We start from the raw sequence: 21725 nt of genomic DNA on the forward strand, positions 1-21725 counted from the left end.
GTAATTTGAGTGAACAGCTAATGGTTGTTAAGATTTTAAAAACAAGTTTTTGAAAAAAATTTTTTTGGACTACAGACGATCTTAAATTTGATTCTGTGGACTTACATCAGACACTACTTTTATTTGCAACCAAAATTAATCTTTTTAGCGGTGTTATCTTCTAACAATTGTTTTATGACTTCGCTTTTGCATAATTTTTTTTGACTTTGTTTTTATCATAAATTTAGATCTTTTTGAAATCTTATCACATAACCCTATTGTTGTCAATTCCCATTAGCATAGGAAAGACTTTCAATTGATCATAGATGAAGCTTGCCAAGAAAAACGTATGGTTTTAATGGCTTCGACCTTGTCTTCTTGGACTTTGGTCCTCTAGGAGTTTTTGTTTTTTGCCTGTATTTGTTGTCTTTCTCATAGTCATACAACATATTGTTATGACTTATTGACGATTTAGGAATGACACAAAATATTGTCTTCTCATCGAAACAATATTATTATAACTTATTATTTAGTGATTTCCGTTGAAAGCTGTTGAAATTAATTGCTTTGATACTACGGGTTTTCTCAAAAATTTCTTGGTTTAATATATTTGTTCATATTTTGTCGGTTTCTTGAAGTCATATTAATACAAAAACGTCCATTGTTTTTAAAAAAATTAATTGAAAATGAAAAAATTTCGAATAAATAGTTCATTTTTTAATGGCTTCGACATTTTTATCTCTCAATATTTTTTTCCAATTTGCTGTTTTTTGCCTGTTCTTTTTTAAAATTTTTTAAGTAGTTGTAAAGAGCTTAGAGGTCTCAAAAACTTCTAATTGATGGTTCATCGAATGATGTTATTCAATGCATTAAGTTAATATCAAATTGTCGTAAAGTTTATGTTTTAATTTGTTTTCAAACGTTTTTAAATTTTTTAGTTTTTGTTGTTATATTTGTCATCTTGTATCTACTTCTCATCATTGAGAGGCCCCATTCATTTGCCTGTAGTTCGAATATTACAGTGGTTATTGATATTATCTCGTAACTGATGTTTTATTTGTTGAAAAATATGCGTTTTCAAAAAAGTTTTGTTAGTGGTCATTTTTCTCTTCTTTAAGCTCATTCGCGTAACAACAGGTCCCAATGAAGCCCAAATGAACATACCCTACCTAAATTTTCAGCATGGTCTTAACTGAAATAGCTTAATTAACATTTGAAATAAAAAAATCAGATAATAGGGAATTATTTTAACGGCTTCAATAATTTTTGTGTTTTCGCAAACTGTTTTTGAGTTTATCAAATTTTTCTTCATTTTTAGCTTCAATTCTGCGACATAGTCTAACCGAAAACAGATTCTATTGGTTTTGAAATGAGTTTTTAGTAAATATATTAAGAATTTTTTCGTTAAATCTAATGGTTTTTAAAACATTTGTAAATATTTGTCTTAAAAAATAATTGTTGATTTTTGAATTTCGCCTCAATATTGCTTCTTTTTGTCAACTTGTTACCTAGTCTATTTGTTATGAAGTCCCGTCTGCTTTGTAGTAACGAAAAAGTAAATTTGTGTAGTTAAGGCATTTTCTGATTGTGTTTTGACGTTGTTACTAGGTGCTTTTAAATTTGTTTGTTGAATTTTTGCCATAATTTTTCTTATATTGTTGTTTATTTTTCCCGTTGTCTTGTTAATGATGTCAGATTTCGCGAGCGCTGTAATGAGGCATGATAATGTGTAATTCCTTTAGTACTTTGTGTAACAATTTTTTTAAACTCAAACATCTTTTTTTGACTATCTCTTCATTTGGTTGACAGTTATGTCCAAAATGTAGATAAGCGCGGGTCAGACCATCATGTGCGAACGCACTTTAACGAGCCTCCTTGTTAAGCTAAGAACTCATTTCCCATTATCATTTCCTATTATTATCACAAACACCACACAGATTTTTTTAGACGACAATTTTTTTGCACAAGAATTTATAAATACGTCAATGAGGTTTTCATTTAACCATTTCTCATTACTGAATTGTTCTAGTAAACTAAAGCAACAAGACCCCTCGAAAATTGGCAAAAAATGAGCCTAAAGATGGCACACTAAAGAAATAACTTAGAGACCAAAAATGTTCGATCTGAATATTTTGCCTCATTTCACTGAAAGGCTGCGACAGTTATCTTGATGATGTCTCCTGCATTCTTACTGTTCATTTCATCCCGATAAGTTCATCCCTTAACCACTACATTCTTTAATATATCTTGTATTGTTATCATTAGAACTATAATCAGCGGCACGTGAGACTTGAGATGAAAGTATTACAATCAATTATTCGCAAATATTCGCAAAAGTGAATACACGGTTGTAATATCAACTGTTGCTGGTATATTGAGGGGTGGAACAGCTTAATGGTACCAGATGCGAGGTTAAATGAATTGCGTTGAACAAAAGTAGAGCCTCTTGCTGACCCTACTGTAGCAGAAAGTTTGTATTGGTCAAGAAGGCTGAGGTGCTTTTAATTACCATTGCCTGGCGGAACTTGATCAAAGATCAAAGCATCATCTTGATGATGCACAATGATGAAACTGATTTTTTTTGTAGTAAGAAATCGTATGGTTAACAATTCCACCAAACCTAAAATAAAAGCATAAAATTTGACCGTATCGATGCGCAAAACATCAGTGCAAAAAATTAATGAGCAATAGAATTGAACCAATTTAATGAACGGCATCTTTTTTAAGGAAATTTGCTCGAAAATATATTGGACAGCTCAATTGGAAACAATTGAAAACTAAAACCGTCCCGAAATACGACCAGTTTTCGAATTTTGCTAAACGTTCACTGTGCATAAATTTTTCAATTACAAGTTATTGAACTACAATCTCACAGATATGATAAGACTATCTTTTGATTTGACAAATTGAATGACTTTGTGCTAAGTAAACACAAATTTAATTCCGTGATTTGAAAAAAGATGCATGAAATGACTACGCCATTGAAACTCTGATTCCAAAATTTTTTGCAAGTATACATAGATCAGAATAACATTCGTCATCATAATTTCATGGAAAGGATTTCTAACAGCAACAATATTGAAAATTGCCAATGACTTTACAGAGGTTTTGATGAGAGTCTGAGCTGAATATAAAGAATGTTATCAGCGAATAGCTTTTGTTTTAATGGTTTCCACAGTTTCTTTTTGCACTTTTCTATTGGATTCTAGAACTTTGCCTGTATTTAATGTCAATTTAGAAGTTCTAAGATAAGATAAGTTTTAATTGCTCTGATACTTCGAGTTGTCTTTACAAATTAGTGATTTTTATTATTTCACTTTTGTTGCTTTTAAACTACGTTATCGGAAAACTGAGATATCCAATAGGTATTGAAAAGGGAAGTAATTTAATGTATTCAAAAAAATTGTCACTGAATAAACTTTCTTTTTGTTGACTTTGACTCTTCTTTGCACTTATTTTTTATTTTATATTTTTGCCAATATTTGTTTTTCTTTATGTGGCAGAGAATTTTTGTGTTTCGTGACCAGTCCTAATGAATTCCTCTTTTTACGGGGTTAGTGAACCTATCCAGTGCTCTCAATTGATAGCTAATAGTTTTGTTGTTTTTGATTTTATTTGTTTTTATGCGTTTTCGAAAATTTCATTTTTACTCTTTCTCCTATTCTCCTAAATGTCATTAATGAGAGGTCTCACGCACTTCTTGTGATTTATATTTCAAGTTTTTTATTGTTTTAGTGTTACAACTGCTATTTTTTATCTGGAGCACTGTTCGTTTTTTCTTACAAGTTTTTTAGGTGATCGTTTTTTTTGTGCTTCTCTTTTTTGTCCTTCAGAGTGTTCGATTTAATAACAAGTCCCATAGATCTTCAAGTGGTTCCCAAGTGAACGTATGCAATTTTTCAAGTACCTAGCAACTGAAATAACAAAGATTATAATTCAGATAATAACGTATCATAATTACATAATAGCTAATGCTTTTAACGGCTTCAATATTTTGTGTTTGCGTATAATAATTGCAATTTTTTTCTATATCTGCATGTGCTGTCATTTTGCAGTCATGTTGTACGGCCTGGTTTCACCAAAGAAAGCCCTCATTGTTTTTGTGAGGAATTCTAAGAAAAAATACCTAGAATTGATACTTTGAATGCTATTTTTTTTTATTTCTGAGACTATTTGTTTTAAAAGTAATCGATAACTTTTCAAACGGCGCACTTTTTTTCTTCTTTTTGTCGACTTGTTATATAGTGCTATTATGGACAAGTGACATCTGCTTTACAAATAAAGAGATCTGAATTGTTGTATTTATGGTTTTATCTGATGGCATTTTGATTTTGTTACAATGTGCTTTTGAAGTTAGATTTTGATTTCTTTCCATGAATATTTCTTTGTTCTTGTGAGTTTTGTCGCTTGCATTGCCTCGTGGTCCTATTAATGGCAAGTAACATAAGTTCTCCAATGGCACTATGTAATTCAGCTAGTAGTTTGTGTTTGTAGCATTTTTTTTAAACTCAAACATCTATTTGTGTATATATCTTCGAACCTCTTCATTTGGAACATAAAAAGTTCAAAAATGAGGATGCGCGGGATTAAAACATTATGTGCTGACGCATATTACCGAGCCTTCTTGTTTGCTTTTTGTCGAAGGATCAGTACAAATTCAGCTATTTTGTTGAGGTCAATAGGATATTTTAATCGTCCAGGATGTTTTGATTTCTCTTCTTTTAAACAATTTAGCTTAAGTTGCTCCATGGACCAAAAGGCTCTGATTTTTGCGTAAAACAATAACTAATTTTATTAGTGCTTAAATATGAAGTTTTGTCAAGTAGTCTTGAGTAGTATTGCGAAGAGTGAGTTTTGTCAAGTAGTCTTTGTAAGTGCCACTCTAGAAATTAAAGATTAATGAGTTTAAAAATCAAGAGTGGTCAAAATTCATCAGGTAAATATTGATAAAGTACAATATTCATGCGCAAAATTCAAGATGGGAGATCTTAGAGTCTTATGTTTTTCTATTGATAAACTTATGTTGTTTTCTTTTCGCTTATCTTGCAAAAAAATTTGTCTTTTATGTTCAAGTTTTCGCTTATTTTGTTTTGTCTGTTAAATTTTTGTAGTATTAGTAGTTAAATTTTTGTTTCAACGTTATGCAAAGCTGCATTAATTTATGATAACTATGCGAAATACAAGGCACTAATAATTTATAAGAGCTTATATAGCTCTGAACGCCTATTTTGCGTCTTCAAGTAAAATCAATAAAAGGGCAAGGGTGATAAACACGTGAAACTTTTGACAGTTTTGACTCTGTGTTTTAGTCTGTGATTGGCTGGATGACGAAGGTATCACCACTCTCATATCATCCACCTCCTGTGCCACCTCTGTCGCCCTACAAGCCATCATGTCCAGGGTCCAAATTCCACACCTACGCATACCCACACAGGTCACACACCATTCCCATCTGTCTCCTGTTGACAAAACTTTGTGTTGGTTAACACAATACAAACTTAGCGTCAATTTAAGTCGCTATGTGCGCATATCTCGAAAGAAAATTTTCAGTATTGCCTAAGATACAATTTTCAAGAAAATATAGTTTTAGATACACATACGTGGCCATAAATTGATGTCTTTTTCAACACATATTCGTGTCCGTTTTCAGTACTGTGACTTCTCGGCGTATCCTAACTTGACTTCAATGACACTGAGCATTGATCCGAGTATGGAGAACACAAACAAGGCACTCAAAGACATCATCTACAGTCAACAATGGGACCAAAAGAAGTCTATCATTGTATTCTTCGACGACTCTTTAGGTTTACTATTCTTACAAAATATATCGAGCACTGTTCAATTCATTTTTTTGCAATAATGGTCAACTTAAAAAAATCTCCTTACTGAACAGATGAACTGTTGAATTTGCTCTGATTTTGCGCACAAATTTGTTCTAATGTGGTCATTTCCAAATTGAGGTAATTTCTTACTTTAAAACATGTGGTCTGACTTTTCCAGGGGAATTACACATACGTTTACACTTTGATCATTTTAGCCGCTGTTTCAGCAATTTCACCGCCTACTCTAAAATGATACATTACTTGCAAATGTTCATTTTCTCGAGTAAATTTACTATTTTGTCATTATTTTAGATTTTACTATCTTCGAAGACCATGTATTAGGGTCCGTACTCCTCGTCACACTTGTCCGGGCCGTCACTGTTGCCACCAGTTACTAACCGTGATAGTTAAAATCTTGTCAATAAGACCAAAATTGAAAGAAAGTCAAATTGGTGATCAATTTCAAAAAATCTCTCGGAATACTACTTGTGGATTAAGAAGACAAAAGCAGTTTGAAACTACCCATACGACTGCTCGCAAGAACAATTAAGTCTGTAAATTGGGTTTGAAATAATTACTAATTATATTCAAGCAATGGTCAACCTCGTAGTTTACCACAGGTAACGTTTATCCGTGAAAGCCAGGGAAAAAATAAGGCTTTTCCGTCGCTTGTGTTCACGGTTAACGAAACCATTTTTAATCGTGAATAGCGACTTGGATGGATGTCAATGGACCTTTGCCACGAAATGTAGTCATCATCCCGGCTGCAGCAAGTCAACTCCTCCATACCCATATGAATTCTCACAGTAGTCGAAAACAAAGGACATCATGTCCCAAGAAGAGATAAGATTAACACTCAGATAATTTAAGAGAATTTTAAAAAAATGAGGCACTGTTATTTAAAACCGGAATTCGCATAAATTTAATAGACTGATATAAGACAACAGCGCTCGTCTTCTTATATGGTTGCAATGGAGGGTTTGACGACGGGATGTCGACTATTTGAGCGGATACCACTGAAACATAACAAACAATGGAGCTTTTCCCAACCACGAAACAATTGTGCTCGAAAAACAGGAATGTTAGCACAGCGCAAGTAAAGGAAATAGAACAATTCTAAGCAAAATATAGTAAGAAAAGAACCGGAAAAAGGATTTATAACTGAAAAGCATCTAAGACTACGATCTTTAAGAGTTATGAGCAATTTCACTGATTAACCCTATTCATCTCTTAAGATGAGATGTTGGGTGAAAACATGTGAAATTTTCAGGCCTCCAATTTGTACGTTTCTTTAAAAGTTCTTGGTATACTTGTAATTTTGTTTTCAATTTCCATGTTATCTATTTTATTTGACTAATTAAAGCAATAATATATCATTTGTCACAGATTGTCAAAAGAGTCAATCAGTGAAGGCTTCCCTCTCTGGTGTGGCGACCATCACTTTCTTCCACACGTCCTTCAACTCCACCCCAGGTGCCTCTAATCCAGCCACCACCAGAATGTTCCAGGCACTCAAATCAGACACGACCTCTGAGTACGTCTTCATTGCTCTGGGATCAGACAGCGCCGTCAGTGGAATTTTTGCACAGGTTAGTAGAATTGAGTTTTGCTGTAGCGGAAGATTGTTAGAGGAAAATTTTAGTGTTATCATTACAAGCGGGTACCACGATATAACGATATGAAACCATTTTCATCGAGGCAGCGACTAACAATCCAATTAAAGGCTTTTACCCTAAGTAAAAAGAGTCCACTTTTATAATATATTAACATGCAAAGGTAGAAACCAGCTTCAAAAGTCAGCGAATCTACTGAAAAAGTTGGTACCGATAGACGCCTGTAATGATAAGTCAACCGAGTGCATATGCTCAACAGTATTGTCTATGATGTCTCCTGAAACATTAGAGCAGTGTTTCCAACTTAATTATGTACTCAGATCAAGCAAAATTTAAAAGCTTCTTGATTTTGTTAGAAACACCTAAAAGATTGAACACGAAGACTCATATGTTCTCCTAATAATCCAATATTAAAATTTGGCTCTCCAGACATTGGTCACGTAAAGTACTGACCATTGCGTTCCGTCCTGCTGTATTACTACTACAACACGCTTGTAGCTAACAATTTGGTACAGATGATCTACAATGATGACATACGACAGTCAATTTTTGATGATAGCATTGATTTGCTTTCAGGCTATTCAGATGGCGTTGGTATCTGGAAGTATCACGTGGGTGTTGTCAACCCCGGTAAGTGGCATGTTCCAAAATGAAGATACACATTATAATCATCACCCCCAGTCCCCCTTATGCCCCCTCTCCCCTTTATCTATATTTTGTCTGATAACTAACTAACGTATAGCCCTCAGCTAATATGTTCCAAATGTCAAAACGTTTCAAAACCAATTGCTAATAGCTCTTTCAATCTTTTAACTATGAAAAAAATACTTTCACAACGTACGTCAAACTAGACAATGTTTTTGTTATGATACCGTAAAATTTCCATGAAGCTGTAAAATAAAAAGAACAAATTTACCGAATAAGTGTAAAATGCGTGGTTTTTGAATAACGGAGAAGAGAAAACTAGTTCTGTTTCCTTCAGGTGGAGCAATTGGCTTATTTTGTGAACAACGTGTGAAAAAATAGTAACTTTTCCTGCATTGATAAAAATTTAAAGTATGCCACTACCACTATTAGTCACAGTTCCGACCAGCAGCGCGCCTCTACTAAGTTGATTTTCAGCCAGGGAAAATAATCTTTGTACAACAACTATACCACGTTTACTACTATTCTCTCTATCCTCATTTGTCAATTTTTTCCTTAATCTTGACATAGTCATAACCACATACTATAACAGTCACCTCAATAACTAAGCTATCCGCTTAACTTCCGGTATCGTAATCCACGCTTAAATAATTTATCAATCCCTTCACAAGAATAATTATGCTCAAGGGCTCTCTCGACTAAATAAGCCACCAGACAAAGCGCCAAAGACACAATTTCGGATTAAAAACTAACGATTTTGCCTTTGCTATTTGCAACTGAACTGAATTGACGAAGGCTTGAGTTCCAAAATTTTATCAAATCAACTAAATCAAATATCAAATATCTATCAACTAAGTATAAAAATGTATAATCCATGAAATAATAATGCCTAATCATTGAACGTAGTTTTAAAAGTAGGGTGTACGTGTGTTTGAATTAGCCGTAGATTTTGACTGTTATTACTAAAAAAAATCATGACGTTTGATAATTAAAACCAAATAACTCTTCAACGATAGATCGAAATATATACAGCGCTCCATTACAATCCGAATAATTTTTCAACTATAAAATTCCACAACTAGGCCAAAACTGGTTTTGTTTTTGCTTCTTCTCCCTTAAAACCAAAAATTGTTCAAAAAATACCGAAAAAGCTAATTTGACCAAAAAGTCATTATGTAAAAAATAACGGATGAATTTTGGATACTTATCGAGTTATATTACCAACAAACCATTTTGTATCAACTGAAAGAATTAGATAGCTTCTTTCATAGCTCCCTAGATACTGAATTAGATATTGGAATAAACTCAGTCATAAGAGCAAGGGTTCATTATAGTCTCAAGGGTTCATTAAAAAATTACAAAGGATTCGTCGGATCCATAAAAACCAAGATTTTTACTCATAAAACCCATTATTGATTAATTGGACCTTATTGGTTTGTGAAGGTACTTCAGTTTTAATGACATTTTGAACGAAAAAGATTTTCTTGGATTTTCGATGAAAAAAAGCAAAAAATTTCTCAAAAAAGGCAGGCCAACAATACAATCCTAATCTCTTTTCATCCCAAAATCAACGATGAAATCAAAACTTGCATTACTATCGCTTAGCGGCTGTTGCAAAACGCATCTGCTCTTATAATTAGGTAATAATTTTTTGGCAACTTTAAATCTTAATATATCAACAATGAAATATGCGTTTTATAAATAAAAATCGGTTCAAATTAGCGAAAGAGCGCGAAAAATCTTTTCCCTTCAAAAATTTCTAAGGCACCGGAGATACAATATGCCCTTATCTTACAAAAGAAGATTGTGTCTGTTATATCTGCACCACCGGTCAAAAAGAAATTTTTTATGTGCTTTTATAAAGAAAACAAAAAAATGCTAATTTTTCAAAAAATTAGCTGAAAATTTTGCCAATATAGTTGCCAATTCTGTTCGATTTTCAAACGTAAAATTGATCGAATTAAAAGCAAAAAACAAAAAAATGAACCAAACAACGGAGGTAAGGCTAACGTTCATATTTGTTTGAACCTCCGTTGCTCACTGGAACAAACGAAACTCAAAAAAATCGTTTTAATTTGCAATTCCGTGATCGACAAGGTTTTTAATGATACTCCTCACAATCCTGTACGATGAATATACCGATCGGCGAAAATTGACTCAACAAACAAAACCCACTTGAGTATGTAGCTCCTCCTCTACTGAAGTGGGTCGGAACAATTATGTATAGATAGGTACCTTACCTACGTATAGGCAATTAAAATAAGATAATTTTGATTCAAAGTGCTATCGCTGAAGCTTTATTAGGTTTTAGGCCTCAAACGTCATCATTTTTTTTAAAAAAAATCAACAATTATCGAAATCTTTAGTATTTATAACAGAAGCCGGCGACTTCAACTTGAGATAGAAGTCGTTCTCTCTCTTATTGCTGGAACTTCTCAACGTACTGTGTTATTTTTTCTATTGAATCAAAAATGTTCTTGGAAAAATATTCAAGCGTCAGATCATTTTCTATACCATGCTGTTTATTTCTGCAAAAACCCGAGTCCAGGAATGCGCATTATTCAGTAAAAAAGTAAGATGCTGGAGGAAAGTTTTTAAAGTTTTTTATAGGAATGGGCAGAATGGGCAGAATGATTGAAACAATCGCCAATGTTTGCAAATTAGGACCTTTTTGAGGGAATAAAATCCTCGCCCGTTCAGGCTCTGTAACTCTCAAAAAAATTTGTCTAAGATTTTGATGAGCACTGAACAGAGAATAAATATTTTACAAATTTTAATAAGGTAAACAGTTAGTGTAAATTACTTTTTTTGAAAAGTTTTTTGTGTGGTTTTGAACGTACCTCGCATCGCTCCTAAATTTAAACTTATCAAAAACTTCTTAATCATCATATCAGTTCAAATCTGTCTATTATAAGCAAATATATCAAAATTTTCAACTAGTAAACATTTCTTTGGATCGAATGTTTGGTTTTAATGTTTTCTTTAAAGATTCAATTCATTTTTTTCATTCAGTCACTTTTGTGGTCCCTTGTTAATAATTTATAAATTTTTGCTTATAATTCAGCCCATTTTTGGCACACAGAGCTTTTGAGGTATAATAATGCTTAAACAGTGATCAAAATCGCATTATTACCTGTTTTTTCCTGGCATTCCTTGACTCGGGCGATCTTCTTTCTATTCATCAGTCAGTCGTCTATCTGTATTATCATAGATGTGTACATGATGTAGCTGATGTATTGTTGTTGTTTGTTTTCAGTTGATGAAGGTATAACCAACTTCCTCTCACCAGTTCACATTTTAATACTCTTTCTTATTATTCTTGATCTGTATGCATTCTGTCTTTTATTACTTCTATCTTCTACTCTCTTCTTTGTGTTTGAGAAAAGAACCTCTACACCACCAAATGTCGCAACGTTACATAAGCGTAACCGAACTCATCTTGTTTCAGAAATCATTATAGGAAGCGACATTTGCAAATTCCGTTCACGCCAAATATCGGAGATATCCACGGGAGTCAAAAATGCGCGATTAGAATACCTACAGGGTCAGCTAAACATGAACATAAGTTGCGTGATTATCTAAAAATTGAGAAACGTTTTATTGACAACCTGGTTTAAATCTCGACTTGAATTTTGTTGAAACTTAGAATAAAGCCTAACCTAAAAATTTTGCTTGCTATCTTTAAATTTATGTTAAGAGGTAAAGAAGGGCATGTTTACAAAATTGTATATATTTTTTTCAAATTTATGAGATAGGAAATTGGTTAAACATGCATTTTGTTATTTTGACGGAACATTGTTGTTTGGTGGTGTAGTGTGCTGCTATTGCATCTCAAGTAACCTCCCTCTCTCTCATCAAAACCATCATCATCGTCATCATTATCATAATCATCATTTTCATCATCATCTGAAACTACATTCCCCAGTTTACTTTTCATCATCCCCGATTAGGCTGAACTAAATGTTGATTTGACAAGCCAGGCTACTTGTTTTTTTTTTAAGTTCAGTCTACGTCTTTCTAAACGCGAGGAAAAACTGCTGCGGGCCATCACATCGCATTATACGTCTTTAAAATTAAACAGGAGTTTCAAATTTTAACTTTTTTTTTGGTAAAACGTTACCAAAAAAAATCTTTTCATCTTGCTAGTTCGATTTAGTACCAGTCCTGAAAATTCCCGAAACTGATTGTATATCATTACTGAATGAACTAAAACAAAAATTCCATAGTCATCCTTTCTACATCCTCGACAAAGAAGCCACCCTAGAGCAATCCTCCTCTGGGACTCATTTGTTGGCAAGTAGCTCGGCAGAAAACCTAATTGGAAAATAATAGCACAAAAGAACATCGGACTGCTAACTGAGGATTAAATTGACAATCGGCAAGATTAGCATATATCATTGCTCCTTAGAAGTTGCGTATATAAATTAGGTCTAAAGTAATTAATGACAAGACTCGTCAAATAATGATCTCAGCTAATTGGAACCTTTTGGGACACTTAGGAACATCCTGGAGAACTCTGAGCCAGATGTGATTGCGCACCATGTAATTGAACTACTCGTCTCCATCTTTGATCCACGCTAGAGGTTGCTTCAGTACGGGAATGTCCGTTTGATTTCTAGCAAGGGTCATTATACCGTAGAGGCAAAGCTTTGGAACAACATTATTCCGAACTCTAGTCTTTCGGTCAAAATCAAAGTCTTCCTCAGAGATCAAAGTCTGGCCGATTCGGATCTATTATGTTTTGCGCCCTACCCAGTGTTTTTTGCACACCTAACAAACTATATGTTGTTATATAGCACGTTACTGTGTAAAAAATAGCACGTGCGCCTGGGGGGCGTAAAAGATATAAGCCCATTAAGCTGGGGGCAAAATATAATAGATCCGTTGATTCATTCGGGGACATTAAAACGATAGGTCCAATATCTCGGAGTTTTTGACAAAATAGGCAAACAATGGAAACTTTTATGCAGCGAATATAAAATTTTTTTAAAAGATTCAACTCAAAAATTAAAGTGTTGCTGGCAAGGAGGATATACTTAACAATAATTTTAAACATTATCCGACTAATGTCAGACAATTTGCTCTTGAACGACAGGTAGGGAGTTTTAATTCAGTGGGGCCTGCTGCAAAGAAAAACATTTCTTAACGGGTGCAAATAATCCGACTGTGGAGAGATTCGAAATCTCGACCTCAAGCCTCCCAGACTGAAGCACTTACCACTCGGATAATAGGATCTCTTAGCTTAAAATTGCTTTTGTTTCAGCATCGCAGACTTAATTACTCAATGAGCGCAATTTAGTTAACAAATTAATAAGTAACGAGTGAAGAAGTCATTCAAGACGTGAAGAGAACGTATTGTGAAATTTTTACATAAAAGGACACGCGCGTTTACAATAATTGCTTCAAACATCATGCGAGAGCAATTAATAAAAATGTTTAATAATACAAATCAAAGATACCGTTTTTCTGTTTACTTGCTCTCGAACAAAATTTGAAGCAATTTTTGTAAGCGCCTTGCTCTTATCCAATGCAAAATTTTCACTTGACCGTTTTGACGCCCACTTGGAGTTGCGTTTACGTCCTTGATTTTTTTGTATTGTCTGATTTAAATTTCTCCTTCATTCATAAGTGTCAGAAGGTGAACCCAAGTGGTGGCAGTTCACTTCAAAAAGTCAAACGCAAAGGGCGCCGATGTTTGTGGATTTGTTTCGGTCTCCAGTAGCTACTTGCAGCTACTTAATGACTATAATTACTCTTGGCTCCATCTGAAGCAGGTTGCAATAGATTTGAGCTCGTACTTATCGTTCAAGAGCAATTAGTCCTACGTTCGTCGATTAAGGTCTTTTTTTTTAAAAAAAGAACAGAAGTTTTACTGCCTGAAATGAACCCAAAAGTTTAGTGAAATTGCAAAACTGAGAACTAGAATGACTGGACAGAGTTTAGTTAAGAACGGTTAAGCATCAAATTAAAGTTTCAAAGTTTCTAGAATATAAATGCACAAAAAATCGTAACAAAATACAGTTAAAAACCCTTTTGAGATATCAAAACCATAATTCTAGTTGCGAAGTGGAATTGCCATAATTCACCTGAAAGTATTTTCATTGAGCAGCCTTTGTTGACAAGAACCCTAGTTGAAAGATCTTTCAAGATCGAAATTTCTTGCAACCATTGTATTCTAAATTTAACTGAGCATTGACATTTTAATATGCAATGTTTTCAAAGCGTTGGTCTTTTATAGATAAAACAATGCCAGCTTTGGACAAAAGACAATAACGAGGAGTCATCTCAACGCATGCAAATTTTGTTGTTCTGAGGCTGAATCGACACAATGAAACGAGATTAAAAATCCATGAATTTAAAAACTGTACCTTATCTTATTTATCAAAATTGCAAAGTTTTTAATTAACAATTTTGTGTATTCCTTTACAGATTTAAATATTCTGTTCCATGTCTAAAAACGATGCATTTTCTTCAAACTAGATATCAAAAATTTCTGCTTTCTTTTTCTGTTCCCTTGAACTCTATAAACTTCAACTTGAACTCAAAGATTTTAAAACTATAGAAAAATTTTAACTTTGATTTCTAATTCTCTAAATGTAATCATAACATACTATAAAACTCACTCCATCATAATTCAAAAAATTAATTCTATTTTTGACTTTACTAAACTCTAATATTTGTGGATGTGCCAAAAATTTTTGATGCAAATGACTGTTAGATCTCAAAATTATATATATCAAATTACTCTTCTAGTAGGATTGAAAATGAGCGACTTCAAAGGGATCCTAAAAAAATTGATGCTGCAATGTACATGAACAGCAGATAATTTTTGACATCAAAAACGTTGCAGCCCTTTTTTGAACTAATTGTAATAATTTTTTTCAAAATAATGAAAATGATAAATTGTCTCTCCAAGTTTCATCCAAATTTGTCAATGTCTTTAACTGTTTCGAAAGATTTTTAGTCTGTTTGCACCGGGATAATGAATATAAATGCCAAAAATTACAAATAATTCAATACTATTTTAACTCTCAATTGAAATCAAAATGTATATATGACTCATTAGTACAGATGAGCAGCCTTGTTGGTTTTCCTCGAGCCAGATGTAGTATCGATTAAAAACTTATGCTTGGAAATAATTTCAGAATTTCAGGTTTAGTAAGAAATTCTAAAAAGAAAATTACCTAACTTGCTTATTAAAAAGGATCGCCCAACTTATGAATGCAAATAATATTCTCACAAGGAGGCTCGGTGATGTGCGTTCGCACATAAAGTTCCGACCCCGCTCATCTACATTTTTCACATAATTGTCTACCAATGGATGGAGAGATAAAAAAAATTAACATATCAACATATTGTTCAACAAACTAATAAACGAAAAAAGCAATCCAACTTAGAGGGCCGATGAGACTTGTTACTACCATAATGTGATTTTCATAATGTGAAAAGACGGCAATAAAATCAAATAATTATATATATTAATTACGACCAAAACTCGTTATCCGTTTTTTGAAAATTAAAATGGCATCAGACAAAACTGATACTGAAAAGGATTAACCTATAAATCATTAGAGAACGATTTGGGACTTTTAGACTTCGTATGCGACTTGGTAACAATTCCACAAAAAGTGAGCAAAAGGGGCAAAGTTTAATAAAAGTCTACAAAAACGGTCGAATATTCAAAAATCACGAATATTTTACGAAAATTGGAAGTACCAGGAACAAAGACCATTTGAGAAAAAAAAGGTTATAAAGAGCAAATTTTAGTTCATTATACAAGAGATGTGACTTGTTTTTAGAGATGCTAAGCTACAAGTTAACAGAAATAAGATTGTCAAATCTCAGAAATCCATTGTCGTTTTTTAAAAAAACATATATTTTCAAAAATCATAGCCTTCATAAATTTTCGGCCAAAAGAGAGAACAATTTATCTTGCAACTGATTCGAAAAAGAATTTAGCCTGTTATTTGTGAGACTAAGTTAAAAGACTAGAAAATTATTTTAATTACAAGCTGATATAAAAGTTTCACAAACAACTTCACGAAAACACAACGTTGAAGCCATTAAATTTATAAAATTTTAACCGCGGGAAAATTAAAATTAATTTGCCTCTCCTTTGAACATCTTAATATCTTTTTGCCAAAAGACAATTTCGAAAAGACAGCGGAAAACCTCAAAACTAGAAAAGTGTCTAAATTTCAAAAAATTCTGAAACAAATGGTCTAAGCACTGAAGACATCAGTCAAAACGTTTAACCAAAAGAAAAATTATTGTTTGTCTTCAACAAAACAATAACGAGATCTCTCAAAAGTGAAGCTAAGTTTCGAAATTGATAAAACATTGCAAAATACGAAAAAAGGCAAACCAGAACATAAAGGGATAAGTTGAAGAAAATTTTTATATTATTTTGGAAAAATTTATTTGAAAGTCAATGAAACCATTAGCCATATATCGTTATAAGTTATATAGTTAACTTATGTATCAATAGTTAGCCGCTGAGACTTTTAATTACCCGATATTTGACATGCGACAACAAAAATTATCTACAAATACATGGCAAAAATAAAAAAACTCTAACTAATTCTACAAGAGAACGGTGTCGCAACCCTTAAAACAATATCCTTATAAAACAATAAACATTTTTTGTTTCAAATTTGGAACGTGTTTTTCAATTAGATTGTTAAGTAATTGGTCAATGAAACAAAAAAAAACAGCAAAACTTGGAAATTTTGCAAAAAATCATAAAATTTAGTATGGAAACTTGTAGTACCAAAGCCAAGAAACCGTTATTTTAAAACACTCCGCCCCAAAATTTGAACTCTCCGCCCCAAAGTCTGAGTTCTAAAAGAAAGAACGTTTGGCTTGTATTTACTGAAAATAAACAAAAATTGACAATAATATGAAGTATTGACAATTTCAAAAATTCACTGAAATTTCCTTAGAACAAATACATTCAATGACATAAGACACATTATGTAACAACCGAATGCATGGTACAGGTTTATTTACACCTCTTGAAAAGACCATTTGGACATTTGAATGGTTAGACGCGTGCAAAAGTAATCTGAGTGCAAAAGTTATAACAATTAAAGGCAAAACAGAAGAATTCAGTTAAGTTTATTAAAACTCTTCTTCTAAACCGTTAAAGCAATTAGGTTCTCTGAAAACAATCTATATCTATAATTACGTATATCTTAACTATACCTTACATTTTACGTTAGTGGGAGCTGTCATTAATGGAATCGTGAACAAAATTTTTTGTCAGTAATAAACATTAAAAAACCAAAAGCAAACTATTTTGAAAAAAGGCAGCACTAAAAAAAATTAAAAATCTCTTTTTGTAAGAATCCATCATATTGTCAAACCTACCCCTGATTTTGCCGCGCGCCCAAAAAAACCGCCCAAGTGCTCAAAATGTTTGCGACTTGGACCAATTGTTGAGAGAAACACTTCAAACGTTTAAGGAAAACAATGATGCATTTTATATAATTATCGAGGTAAATTTTAAGAAAACGTCAAAGTTTTAATTGCAGAAGTTTTTTGGGGCCCTTTTGGGGGGAGTTTTTTGCCGGAGTTTCAGCTAGCTATTTTTTGGCGTTTAGAGAGATTGTGCCAGCGGTTTCCATGTCTTCACTTTCGGCAGACTTAAACATAGTGGACCAAAAAAGCATATTTCGTTCTACTTTTGATGAGGAAAGTGAAAAGTTCATTAAAATTCTTAATCAAAGAAACTAAGATCAAATAAATAAGCTACGTTCTTCTCTCTATCGGTAACAATAACACTACCGTTAAAAATTTAACCTATTTTGAATAATATTAGCAAAATTGTGCCAAACTTTATAAAAAAATCACTGAAAATGTGAATAAAAACAGTCGAATGTTCACAAAATTTTAAACCTCTATAACTCCCCGTAATTAACGAATTTTGATAAAAAGCTTTTCAATTCCATATTCTTGGATGTACGTGCTTTTTAAAGACACCACTCACAACTCTCTACGATGAATACATCGATCGGCAAAAATTGTCTGAACTAAAAAAACCATTTGGGTATATAGTTCTTCCTCCCCAATAAAGTGGGGGTCGGAACACTAACATATGACTTTGAAGTGGATCTCGGCAAAAATATCCTAGATTATGCATAAACCACTAAGCTAGAAATCTTTAACAATGTTTCGAAAAACAGAGTTACTCTTAATTTTACCACATTGATATAATCAAAGAGTAAGACGCAAAGCAGGCGTAAAACCTTATCTTAGTAGAATGCCAACAATCGCTGTAGAAAAATATCATCTGTTTTTGAGAAAAAGTACACAAAGATAACAAATTGTTTTAGGTCGTTGACTCAACGCTTTGGCAAAACAAAACAATAGTTTTAAAAACTGTAGAGATGTGGTAAATTTACAAAAAATTATACAAAAACAGATGAAGGAGATCGAAATACAACTCACTGCTCTAAGGTGAACTGGTCGAATTAAAGTTTTTACGATTTTTATCGTTCCGACCCCACTTATAGGGGGAGGAACTATATACTCAACTGGATTTTTTTGTTCAGAAAATTTTGGCCGATCGTTATAATCATTGTAGAGAGTTGTGCGTGGCATCATTAAAAAACCCGTCGAGCGTAGAATAAAGAATTAAAAAAAAATTTTTGATTTTCGGTTTTTATAGGGAGTTATCGAGGTTTAAAGTTTTGTGAATAGTAGACCATATTCCGTTGTTTTTTTATTCACTATTTCCGTTTTTCTAAAAGAAGAGCTAGTTGCACTCCTGCTGGCTATAAGAGTTTTTAGAAATTATCATTTTTGATTAAAATATTTTTGAAAATTGATGTTTTTCGCGATCATTTGAACAATTGAGTTTTTTAAGCCTAGCAGCAATATAAGGTCTGATTTTGATCTCATCAATGATCCATACGGTAAAAAAGTTTAGATTTCAATGAGGCCCGGGCTTTTATAAAAAATATTTCCGCATTTATTTTCTTTTATGCACATTACTGACAAGAAATTCAAATCAGGGCTCTTTTAATGACAGATGGTGGTTTTTACGGCCCGTGGTTTTTACGGATCTGACCAATTTACTTCGTAAAATTTTGTGAGTTTCTTACGCTTTGCAATCATTTTTATATAATTTTTGTGGTCCAATGTCTTAGTCATCCCAATTAAAGATCCAAACGGCTTCCTAGGAGGTATAGTTGAACCAGACAATGCTTTAAGTTGTTTTCTAATGTCTCTTATGACTTTGAATTCAATTTTTCAAGAAAATGTCGGCGAATTTTTAAGAATTTGTCACTATTTTGTCCTGTTTCTTGCAGCTTCGGGCGTAGTCTAACTGAAAACAAGCAAAAATCCATATTCTGTTAGCTAATAAATTAATGGCTGTAACGGTTTCATATTTAACTAACGGATTCTTCATTATGTTTTGTTGTCGAATTATCTTATTATTGACAGCTACACTTGAAGATAAACTTAGTTGGGACAAATAACAGGGTTGAAAAAAATGTTAATTGTTTTGTTGAATAGTTCGCGCTTTTGGCCCGAGATACTGTTCTTTTGCAGATTTTTTTTTGTTTTTGCGTATGTTTGTTTTTCTTTTGTCGTTGTACGAAATATATCTGATAATGATAGATATCAATAGTTTCCTCAAGTTGTATGATAACCTGTTTAAACTTTTCAGTATGTAGCTTATCTCTTTTAATGACTTTCAAATTATTTTTAAACATACAAAAATTTCTAATAGTTTCCTGTTTGCTTTGATTTTTGTCACCCACCATGTAACTGAATCCCATTAATAAGAAGTCTCAGTTACTTTAGTTGATTTGAACAATATTTTCGAGGTTGGTTAAATGTTATGACTGATCCCCTGGACCATTTTGTTTCGTAAAAAAAATTTCTTGGTTTTTATACTGTTCGATTTTTAAGTTTCTTTTTTGTTGCTCTTTCTTAGCAGTCCTTATAAATGAAAAAGCCCCTGATATTCACATTAGAGCCAAGTGATGTTTTACAGGTCCTTCAGATAACATCTTATAAATGTAGTGCCTTGAACACTTTGGTTTATAACTGTTTGTGAAGCTTTGGCTTCTGTGTGTTTTTGTTATTTTGTATTCTTGTGACATAGTCTCATTAATGACAGGCCCAATGGATTTCTGAGGTGTTTCATTTTAATCGATCTCTTTTTGTTAAAATCTTATATGTGTGATGACCTTTGAAAAAGTTTGTTTTTCTAAAAGATATTTGGATTTTTGAGCTTCGCCATTTTTTTATTAAATTGATTTTTTTGGTCGATTTGTATATTAGTCATTTTATATACAGATCACAACCCGTTTCTGGTGAGCTTTAATTTAAATAATAACTGTTTTAGTTTCAACCAATTGTTTCACGGCTTTTTTACTTCTGTTACTACGAAACTTTATAACATGTTTAAGACTTATTTTTGTACATTTTAAAAGACTTTTGTTTTCTTTTATAATTATGAAACTAATGGTAGGTCCCATTGGCTTTGAAATTTTGCGCAATTGAACATTCTTATTGCTCGTAGTGACAAGTTAATGGATTTAACGTTTTCAATGCCAGGTAAAAGCTAATGATAAAACTCAATTTTGAAATCAAATGTTGCAAATATAGAAACGTATTTCTGAACTTCGCACTTTTTGATCTTTTTATCGACCTATTACCCAGTCGCATTGAGATCAGATCTCATACTATTTCTATTGAAGTATAGGTTATTTTGTTTTGTTTACGTTTTATCAGATAGAAGGCTGATTTTGGTATGATTTTTAAAAAATCATAAACATCGAGTTTTGGCAGTAGTTAATGTTTGTTATTTAATTTTTATTATTGTCTTTTCCAATAGCCCTTTTAACAGCAAGTTTTATCGGCCCTCTAGCGTGGCCTTATTGTATTCCATTAGTGACTTATTGAGTGATATGTATGTTTTTGAAAATTTTCTATTTTATTCATCATTTGGTAGCCAATTAAGATAAAAATGTGGATGAGCGGGGTCGGAACATTATGTGCGTACGCACATTACCGAGCCTCCTTGTTCTTTGAACAATCAAATTTTATATACAGTATCAAGGTTTTTTAAATTTTAAAATTGTTTTTACAAAAAATAGTGAAATGATACCTGTGGCTCAAACGTCCATGTAGCTTACACAAAATCAGTCACAATTTCCAACTGTTCTGAAAATTTTGAAAAAGTTGAATCTTCATTAAATATCCTTAGATCGATAGTTTTCTTATGCTACTAAAAAACTTCTACATGTTGCATATCTATAAGTTAAATCGTTTTTTTGGGGTCCTCCCCACGCATATTAGGTAGCAGAGACGATGTGATGGCAGCTGTACTTCTATAATAGTTTGGCTGCAAATACTAAAGTGGCGCAGCTGCATTTATGTGTTACAGTATATGGTTTAACGAGTGAGTGATTGTCAGTGGAATTGAGCACTTCCTTAACTTCACTTCTATCCCCCTGACGCTTTTTACTTTCTGTTCTCATCTATTGGCCGCTTTTAGAGTCGCGCCATTCGTTTGCCGCTACTTGTAGATGTCAATGTCAAAGTACACCCCAAGTTAAAAAAAGGTTCATACAATAAAAAAAATGCTTCCAGCGATGACATTTTGTTTATGTTTGAAAACGTGCATAAATTGCGGTTTCACCAATCATTC

At 32.8% G+C, this 21725-nt stretch overlaps 2 protein-coding genes across 2 annotated transcripts in view; one reads left to right on the top strand and one right to left on the bottom strand.

The window, feature by feature from the left end:
• LOC142339438 (store-operated calcium entry regulator STIMATE-like) overlaps window positions 1–21725 on the bottom strand; it is a 432078-nt gene that overhangs the window by 111659 nt on the left and 298694 nt on the right. The gene's annotated exons all lie outside the window — the stretch shown is intronic.
• The window catches only part of LOC142340395 (uncharacterized), a 153718-nt gene that overhangs the window by 41026 nt on the left and 90967 nt on the right, over window positions 1–21725 (top strand). Inside the window, exons 3-6 of the mRNA XM_075390973.1 lie at window positions 5289–5413; window positions 5630–5783; window positions 7188–7390; window positions 7991–8044. Of these exons, the coding sequence (XP_075247088.1) occupies window positions 5289–5413; window positions 5630–5783; window positions 7188–7390; window positions 7991–8044 (536 nt within the window). The remainder of the gene's footprint in view (window positions 1–5288; window positions 5414–5629; window positions 5784–7187; window positions 7391–7990; window positions 8045–21725) is intronic.

The sequence above is a fragment of the Convolutriloba macropyga genome, chromosome 5 (assembly GCF_964194025.1).
Source record: "Convolutriloba macropyga chromosome 5, txConMacr16.3, whole genome shotgun sequence".
Taxonomy (NCBI): Eukaryota; Metazoa; Xenacoelomorpha; order Acoela; family Convolutidae; genus Convolutriloba; species Convolutriloba macropyga.